The sequence below is a fragment of the Alligator sinensis genome, unplaced genomic scaffold (genome assembly GCF_000455745.1).
Source record: "Alligator sinensis unplaced genomic scaffold, ASM45574v1 scaffold744_1, whole genome shotgun sequence".
NCBI classification, from domain to species: Eukaryota; Metazoa; Chordata; order Crocodylia; family Alligatoridae; genus Alligator; species Alligator sinensis.
This window is the reverse complement of record NW_005842241.1, coordinates 1,786,485-1,796,642: the sequence shown is the minus strand read 5'-3', so window position 1 is coordinate 1,796,642 and position 10,158 is coordinate 1,786,485. Positions and strand designations below refer to the sequence as shown.

Here is a 10,158-nt window from a genome sequence, read left to right as displayed (position 1 = left end):
GGCAGCCTGCAGCAGCAGCTACCTTATTGTGAGCATAGGTGGGGGAGGGCACAGTCGCCCAGGGACTCTGGACCACAGGTTAGGGAGCACAGGCCACCAGGGCCTCTGGCAGGCTGCGCCCAGCAGCAGGAGCGCCCCCCCAAAACACACCTCTGGACCACAGAGACTCGCAGACCTAGCCAGCCCGGGGCCGGGGCCTGACGCCATGTTCGTCTGGCCACTAGGTGGGCGCAGCTCAGCGCAGCCGCAGTACAGATGTGGGATTGGGCCCCAGCCCAGTCTGGGACACTCTGCAGTCCAGGGGTGCATGGGACAAGGTAGGGATGGAGCAGGAGGCAGGGTCGGGTGGGGCAGAGGGAGGGCACGATAGATCCTGGGGTGCCCTTTACTTCCAAAAAGTGATCTTCACCATAAAAAGGTTGGAGACCACTGATATACATGGTGGAAGGCAAGTAGTCATGTATATACATACATGACTTGTAGGGCTGTGTGAAGCTTCGGTAGCCAATTCAATTTGGAGGAGATTTGGCCCAATTCTGGGACCGAATCTCCAAATCTGAACTGAATCAGGAGACCAAGTAAAAGCTCCGAATCAATTTGGAAAAGCTTCGGAAAAAGATCCGGACGATTCAGATTCAGCCATAAACTAAACAGGCAGCTGACAGTAGCAGCAGGGCAGAGCCCCTGCTCCCAGCGCTACCACGCCCACATCCCATGCCCCCTCGTGCTGGCTGGCCGGCAAGTGGCGGCAGGGCAGAGCCCCAGCTCCCAGTGCTGATGTAGGCACAGCAGCGCTGGGAGTGGGGGCTCTGCCCTGCTGCCACCCAGAGCAAGCTACACCTGCATCACACCTCCCCCCAACACCACCTGGGCAAGCGGCAGCAGGGCATAGCCCCCACAGCTGGGGAAGAGGCAGGAACAGCCAGAGGAGCTGTGGGAGAAACCCCCATGGCTGCCCTGTCTAGCCCCATCCCACGCCTGGCCCAGCCTCCAGCACTTAAAGCCCCACCCCGGCCAAACTCACTGGCTGCAGCAGCAGCTATTGGGGCCTCTGGATACTCGTGGCATAGCCACCCCGCGCAGCGCGGGGCAGCAGGGATTGTATCCCCTGCTTCATGGCAGCTGCCCCATGGTGGGGGTGAAGTGCAGCTCGGCAGGGCACCATACTCTGCCTGGGAGCTGGGGCGGCTCCAGCTTTTAGCTGGAGCTCTCTGATCACTTCCCCCAGCTCTTCCCAGGGGGAAGCCCCTGGTTCTATTCACCTGGGAGCTGAGGCATCTCCACGTGTCAACCGGAGCCCGGCAATGCTCAGCCCCAGGTCCCAGAAAGCATGCAGCACCTTGCCAAGCCGCACTGCACCCATGTCACGGGGAGGCTGCCCCAAACAAGGTAGCATGCCTCAATCGGGTACCAGGCGGGTGGGGGCAATCCCCACTACCCCACACTGTGCGGGGGGCTCCGCCATGAGCGCCCAGAGGCCCCAATCGCTGCTTCTGCAGCCAGTGAGTACAGGGGTTTTCTGGGTGTTTTTTTTTTAACGTGCCGGGGCTAGGCTGGAGCCAGGAAGGGCAGCCATGGGGGCTTCTCCTGCAGCTACCCCTGCCCAGAGAGAGGCAGGCACAGCCGGAGGAGCCACAGGAGAATCTGCAGCTGCCCAGCTGTGCCTGTCTCTCTCCCGCCAATCCAAATCACCAAATCTGTCCAAATCAGCGCCGAATCTTCCAAAGTTGATTCGGCCAAATCGAATCAGGATAGCGATCCGAATCAAATCACGATACTCCAAAATCGGCCAAATTTGAATCGGATACTTCCCTATTCACACAGGCCTCATGACTTGCATACGCTCAACCATGTGTAAGTAGGCAATTGGGCCTAAAACACATACCCATACATTACCCTGAGACTTACAGACACATTTTTGGGTGTAGTTCAGAAAAAAAACATGTGCCCTAGGTATCAAAAGTTTGGGAACCAGTGCTCTAGATCTTAATCCACTAGATATGTACTCAAGTAATTTCATATGTTGCTCGCTTTTTAACTACAAATGAAAATAATGTTTAGTTAAGTACCTTTTGACAGTTTATGTACATACGGAGCAATGGTAACAGAGGCAGTTGTCAGTACTACCTTCACAGCCTCCTGATATCACTCATTTAACTAAGAAACGTATATTCCCCCTCCTAATTGCTATAGTGACATTGATTGCTGCACATCTCTCTCACACTGGCTACCATATACTTATCCTCCTCTCCTTTTACCCAGGTCCTTTTTTTTTTTTTTTTTACCTGTAGTCACTTTTCCTCCCACCCATTCTACTGCCTTACTTTGACCTGCATGAATACTGACACATCTGGTACTGATATAGCAGTTAGATTTATGTTTAAAAATGTATTTACTACAAAAACATAAGACATGCCCCAGTGAGGCCCATGACTCTTGCTTGGATCTTTTTCAATCTGTCTTAGATAGAGACTCTGTCTATCACAATAAATAATACATTCAATTAAAAAGCAGAAGGCAGGGCAGGGTGGCTGCTCTCTGAATTGGTTTATATGGTGCCACTCAACCCTGCCTCCTTAGTTCCTAAATTCTCAAAAGGACTGTCCTCTATTTAGGAAGGAACCATGTGGTTTTGAAATTACTGTACTCAATCATGTGTATTCATTGCTATCAAACAAAATTAGTTTACTGCTATCAGTCTTCTCTTCTGAAAAGCACATTCACCACTATGCCTCTAGGAGAAATGTCTAGGTGGGGAATGGAAGAAATGATCTTAAGAATTCATGAGGAACATTTCCCTTGGAATACAAGACTGATTTTTATGAAAAGACAGGTCAGACTTTAATAAGAAAAAATTCTAAGAAGAAATGTTGCTTTTGCCCTCTCTAAAAAGTCATGTTTCATGTAACCAACAATCCTTGGTCAAGAGATTCCAAAAAGAAAGAAAGAAAGCTACAAATGAGACCATTTATTTTGTTCAGCCATGTGCTTCACAGCCTTCCTGCTGTTTTTTAGATCTGTTCTCAAAAAAGTCTGCACAAAGGCAGCAAAGACATGACATTAGATCTTATATTACTTACAATATCCCTAGAGCTCACATTCTCAAGCTGCCTGGGCAGCTAAGTCCAGACAGCAGCATGTAGAGAGTGGACTATCTTAGCAGGGTTAGCCATGCGTCTTCTTGATCCACTGAGCAACCCATTCTTACTCTGCAACCAAATGACCTCAGAAATCTTGACGGGTTAATAATTAATTTTTTAGAATATATCTTCACAAATGAAGCAGGAAGTTCCTAGGATGAAGGAAGTGGATAGAACATTGTACTTCAGGTATTTTCTACGATTTAAAACCTCTGAGCCATCTTTCAAGGCATTAATGAAAGCTCTGCCCTCCTTTAAGCAGTTTCAGTGACAAGAAGAGTGAACTACGCAGACGTAACAGTCAGACAAAAGAGTGCCAAAATCTCCAAGGTGGCTTGCTACCTTTTATAAGGAATGAAGAATGCCAGTCATAATAAGTATTACTTCTTCTAAGAATCTAGCAGCATAGAACTCATCTCATATAAATCAGCTCAGTGCTGATTCAAGGAAAAGAAATTCAGGCTAAAAGTTGATCAGATCAATAAAACTTGTACTTTCAGGTTGTACCCTATTCAAAACCTGAATGGAACCTATTATCCCACATATAAAGATATCTGAATTGGGAACTGTGACAAGATGCTCAGGTCAAGAGTGGAGCCAAAACTAAACACATCTTAGTTCTTAAAAATATACTGTTTCAAGTTAAAGCCCAACAAAACTAGTTAAACTTAGTGTACTAGCCGTTAGAGTAGTTTAAATTGTGTTATTTTTTAAATTATATTTTCAATGTGTTCTAATCTTAAAGTCCAAGAGTATGACCTTTATAATATTTACTTGATATAAACAGGTTACTTTTTGTTAAGACCATAATATAACACTGCTGACAAATTAATATTAGACAAAATAATTACCTTCTACCTTTAAAGTAAAGGGACAAAACAGACACATATACTGCTTTCTTCTTAACCAAAGTCTTGCCACAAGATCTCCACAAAATACAGTGGTTCATTTGGTCTTTAAAATCAAAAGGATCAAAACATTTCCCCTTTAAATTAGAATGCTGTTATTCTATTGTGGTCCTTACAAACATCCACAGTTTCATGGCTGAATGAAATCTTTCACTATTAAAAATAGAGAGAGAGAGAGAGGAATAATTTTCTTACCTTTAAATAGGATCCATAATATTTTGTTACGTATGGACTGTCGCACTGACTCAGCACTGTGATTTCTTGCTGGATATCTTCTATTTCATCTTCTGCTTCTTCCAGATCAATTATTTTTATAGCAACTACTTTCTGAGTCCGATTGTCAATTCCTTTAAAAACCTCACCAAAAGATCCCTTGCCAATTCTCTCCAGTTTTGTAAACAGCTCTTCTGGATCTGCTTTTAAACTCTGTTAAAATACAAAAATAGAAATATACTCAATGCATCTAGAGTTAAAATGAGTGTCAAAATTTTCAGACATCAAAGAATATTCCACACAGTTTATTATAAAATCTTACATATAATGGTATTGTACCTTTTCTACGATGAATCCATTATTCCTGCATAATTTAAAGACTCCAGGTATCCTCTCCTTTTCCTATATTTGGATCGTATTGCCACAATCCTTGCAGTAGGGTTTTACCCAATCTGGTTTCAGACCCTGCTCCTGCTCCTGTTTCCCCTTCTTATTCAATTACTGAACCCAGACTCCGAGTCTCAAACATCCCTTCCCGGAATCTGGTTAACAACATCACAATTCAAAAGACAACTTAAAGCAAAACAAGCATTTTCCCAAATTCAGTTTCTTCATTTCACTACTGGGTTCTATATTTTTCCCCACAGAACTCTGGGTCTTGCTGACTTTCTTCAAGTGGCATCTCCTCTTAGAGATTCAGCTCCCATCTCGTATTCTAAATCTATGCTGTTATTTCCATCTGATGAGAAAGCAAGCCCTTTCTTTCCTCCAGTCCTCTCTGACTATGGAGCCCAGACAGGAGCCATCCTGTTCTCTCCAAGTTACTCCTGCACCCTTCTCCACCCCCTCACAACCAAAGCAGATTTCTAGCAGGAATAGTCTTTTTTTCTTTGAAAGCACAGAACCCCTGCTAGATGAAGCAGGGCCATCAAGCTACTGTCACGCAATCTTGCTCATCTGACACAACCACTGCTCGAAACACAACTCCATCAAGTGACAGCACATAAACAGCCATAGATTGGGTGGTTGTCAACTTATTTAGAACAGCTTGCCCACTCTGCCTCTGGCATCTTCCACTGTCACGCATTTAATTTCAAATTTTACTTAGTTTCTCATTTTTGGTATACAGACATTTATACCACTTCATATTTTTCAACCCTTTATTTGTGAAGACCAACATTATCACTCTGATCCTGCTATAATGATCATTACTACAAAAGGTCCTTTCCAATCACGAAATGGCAAGTGAAAGGGGTTAAAAATCAAGAACTCCTGATAATGGGGGCTTGGCTGGACAGGACATAAAAAAGCCTTCCAAACAACCAGAACATACAGCTACATTCAAACAAAAGCCTGACATGCGATTAAGATTCTAGATGATTGTTTAACACACTATACTGGCGGAACAAATGAAATTCACACCGCAGATCAAAAAGAGTACACAAACCAAAACAGAACCAGTATGAATAAATGTTAAAGGAGAATATATAAAGACAAAAGACATGCCATTAAAAAAAAAATGGAAGTTTTGACTGAGTGAGGAACACAGAATAAAACATGAACTCTAACAAGCTATATCTCTTCGGCAATCCCTTGCAGTTGCACATTATTTGTCTTATCTGTGTCCAAAGATGGCTGATGAGGCCTATCTGGGATCAACAGACTCTACTGCAGCTCAGACACGTTTGCGTGGGGTGGGTGACGCTGAAATTCAGTGGCTCCAAGACACGCTGTTTCTACTGAGCCTGCTTTTCCATCTCCTGTTGTTGTCCTGAGGTTTCAAAGTACTGAGATCCCTGCAGCAGACTCTTTGTCCATTTGGGGAAGTCCTGGGCAATAGCCTTCCATAAGTTGACAATGATATTGCTTTTTTTCTTTTTTTTTTTCTTTTTTTTTAAGTTGGCCTTGAGGACGTCCCTGAAGCACTTTCTCTGCCCTCCTCTTGAGCGTACACCTTGGCTCAGCTTAGAAAATAAAACTTGCTTCAGGAATCTGGAGTCAGACATCCAGATGACATGGCCAGTCCAGCGAAGTTGATGTCAGATGATCATTGCCTCAATACTCATGTTGTTTGCATGCAGGAAACTAACACTGGTGCATCTGTCTTCCCACTGGATTCGGAGAATGTTCCACAGGCAGCATTGATGGTACTTCTCCAACAAATTTAGATGTCTCCTGTACGGTGTCCAGCTCCATACAAGTTTAGACGTTTCCTATACAGTGTCTCAGCTCCATGCAGCAAAAGGGCGGGGGGGAGGGGGGGGGGAAATCATAACTGCTTGATAAAACATTAACTTGGTTTTGGATCTGATATCGCGATCTTCAAACACCTGTTTCTTCAGATATCCAAAGGCTGCACATGTACATTTGAGGTAATGTTGGATTTCCTTGTCGATGTCAGCCTTTTGCAAGAGATGGCTTCCAAGGTACAGGAAATACTCAATGTTCTCCAGAGACTCACTGTGGATCTGGATTACTGGAGCTGGGACTGTTCATTAGGAGCTTGTTGGTGGAGGAGGTCTTGGTTTTGGCTTGGAGTTGGCTGAAGTCAAACAGCTTACCATCCGTTTGGTAGTTTAGCTCCGCTCTGGCTGGAAGCTGGTTGATAATCAGATGTAACCTTGCGGCAAGGAATATTGAAAAAGTGTTGGAGCAATGAGGCAGCCTAGCTTAACGCTCATTTTAACCACAAAGGGATCTATGATAGATCCATTACGGAGAACCACCACTCTCATACTGTCATGGAGAAGAGAGACAATGATGACATTCTCTGCCTGTTTCAGCCTCTTCCCAGCAGCTATGCTCAGGCTAGGCAGGGTGGGGCAGGCAGCAGCAGCACTGGGAGGGAGAACTATGGGGGAGGCTACAGCAAATTTTGTGGTGGCTGCAGGGCCCCCTCCCAGTCCCATCACTGGCCACCCCAGCCACTGGGAAGAGGCTGGAGCAGCCCCAGCCCCGAGCACACAGCCCGCCCTCACTGGACGCACAAATCCGGGGGCACATGCCCCCCAAACCTTCCCTGGGGATGTGCACAGCAGCAGGAGCAAACCCCCCTGACAAGCTGCAGCTCTGTCCTGTACCCTGCCCGGGCAGTGCCTGCCCCTGTTCCAGTCCCATTCCCTCTCTCACTGCAGGGAGCCTGAATCTATACCCCCCCACACCCTTTTCCCCACCTCCCCACACCCCCTATATGATTAGCAGCTCCATCCTGCACCCCACCCAGGCTGAGCAGCATCTACCCCTGCCCCACTCCCTTCCTCCATCCCTCACCATGGGGGGCCTCAATCTGCACTCGCACCCCTTCCCTCCACAGATTTACCAGCCATAAGCTGCTCTCCAAGCTAGCAGGCTGCACTCCTGGCCGTGTGCATGCTGCAGCTGCACAAATGCATGTGGCATTTATTGGCAACGTTAATCAGCCACATCAGTCAAAAAAGACAATTGCCAAAAATGTCAATTTTCCTTTTATCAATGCCAATACGATATGGACTGATGTATTGGTGCATCTCAAGTTTCAAGGGGGTTGGTCCCTCAGTGCTTGAATGCATATTATGGATGTCAGCCAGATGTGGAATCTCCTTAGCCTCGTCTTCCCACCATTTGTTCATCTCATGTGTCTGCCTTTGGACCTCTGCCTTGGCTTGTTGGAAATTCAATTTCTTTTGTTTGTAGTTGGTGTCATTTTGTCAAGCACAAAAGGCCTTGTGCTTGCGATCAATCAACTCTTGGATCTCCTGGTCATTCTCATCAAACCAGTCTTGACATTTCCTGGTACAGAATTCAAGTGTCTCTTCAAAGGCGCTAAATGACACTGGCCTTGAGAGCACCCCAAAGGCTGCTGACATTCTCCCACTGTTGTTGATTGGAATTCACTGTTTTTTTGTTAAGTCACTGGTAGAAGATGTCTCGCTTGCTTGGGTCCCTGAGTCCTTCGACACTGATCTGCCATCAGCATTGCTTCTATTGCAGCTGTCATTTGGGAGCCAGTTTGAGTGACCTAACCAAGCAGATGAGTTGGTGATAAGTACAGCAATCATCATTTCCTAGCATAGCTTGAGTGATGCAGACATCTTTGTGATCGTTGGCATGGATGATGACATAGTCAATCAGGTGCCAATGCTTAGATCATGGATGTTGCCATGATGTCTTCTGCCTGTTTTCTGGCAGAACAGGGTGTTAGTGATGGTGAGTCCATGTTCCGTGCATTTGATTTAGGGGAGGATGCCACTAGAGTTAACCTTTCCTACTCCTTGTCGATGGCTCCATTCCAGAGATCAGAGCCCCTTAGAATCACAGAAAGAAGCGACCTCAGGAGGTCATGTAGTCCAAACCCCTGCTCAAAACAGGACCATCCCCAACTAGATCAATCCAGCCAAACTCTGAAATTTGACTTCCGACTCTGTCAAATCTGAAATCACTGAGAAGAATAAGTCTGTCTCCTTCTGGAATGCCAGAAGGGACTTGGGTCAAAGTTGGCATGGAATTCCTTCTTGGTTCATCTGTGGCACCAAGAGTAAGGGCATGCACACTGGTAATAGTGGAATATTGGCTCCCCACCAGTTTAAGACAGAGTCATGATGTGTTCATTAATTCCAACAGGGAACTCATTGAATTGGTTTATCAGTTCATGCTTAATAGTAAAACCAATTGTGTGAAGTCAGCATTCTCCTTCCTGTTTATCCTTCCAGAAGAAGGTATAGCTGCATCCATGTTCTTTGAACTGCCCATCTTCCACTCACTGCCTCTCACTCATTGCAGCTACACTGATGTTACGCTGTCTGAGTTCTCAGGCCACAATTGCAATGCAGTGCTCTGGGCATTCACTATTAGGGTTATCCATGAAGGTCCTGATGGTCTACGTCCAAAAAATGAAGGTGTCTTCGTTGTTTTTGTCGACTGCAGTAAAGGTGGATAACCACATCCACTGGGATCAGTCAGGAAGAAATACAGAATACTGTATTAGACAGGTTATATTTAGGGCACCTTCTTCTAGTATCCTATGTAGGGTAAGCAGAGCAGATACTGAAGAGGGCTACTGAATCACAGTTACAGCTGTTAAATAGCACTCCTGTCTCATCCAAGTGCTAGACAACATTTTTGTAACTGCCGCCTTTGTGACTGTTCATGACTAGGAGCTTTCAGACCTCACAATCCTGCTCCCGTCACCATTAGCTGGTTGTCAAAGGGCTTGGCATGGAAAATGCCTGTGTGTGACTATTTTTGTTGTAGAGAAGCTGCTGCACATCAGCTTCCACGCAGCTCTTGACAGAATGGGACCTTGACCAACAGCAAGGAAACCAAGACAACTGGGGATCTCGTTCCACTGCAGCCTTTGTCTACCTTTGTAGCCGTTGAGATTCTAACATCTTCTTCCACCTGCTCCGCCACTGAGGACTTGCAGACCCATAGCTAGGGGCTGGCCAGGCTTATTATATAGTGGCAACTTGTACTTAATATCTCACAGCAACGTCAAAAGATATATGCGACTTTTCAGGAGGAAAACCATTGCCATCTGCCGTCCTTACCACATCTGGTGGTGCTGCTTGGTCCACGACTGCTTATTAGTCAGAGTTATGCCTGCTTATTTCACAGCTAACCTTCCCTAAAAGGTCATTCTACTATCTCCAACCTGTGGATGTGCTGGATAGCAGTACAGCTGTGCCCCACACCAAGGTAAACGTAAAACTATTAAAAGAAGCCAACAAAAGAATTTCAGAGGCAACTTGCTAGAGACATGAAACAACCACCATGATGATAATAAGTTAAATACATTAGAACCTGGAAGCCTGCCAAGGATTCAGTGTCAATCAAGGAACAAAAAGAACACTCAAGGAGGATAAGGTAATTGCAGAGCTCAGCAAGTTCTCTGCCTCCATCTTCACCATGAAAGCCATTAG

General features: G+C 45.6%; 1 protein-coding gene across 6 annotated transcripts in view; it reads right to left on the bottom strand.

The window, feature by feature from the left end:
• STK24 (serine/threonine kinase 24) overlaps window positions 1-10,158 on the bottom strand; it is a 78,075-nt gene that overhangs the window by 53,996 nt on the left and 13,921 nt on the right. For all 6 annotated transcript variants that reach the window (XM_006027422.2, XM_025208631.1, XM_025208634.1 and 3 more), the window contains exon 2: window positions 4,244-4,474. In XM_006027422.2, the coding sequence (XP_006027484.1) occupies window positions 4,244-4,474 (231 nt within the window). The remainder of the gene's footprint in view (window positions 1-4,243; window positions 4,475-10,158) is intronic.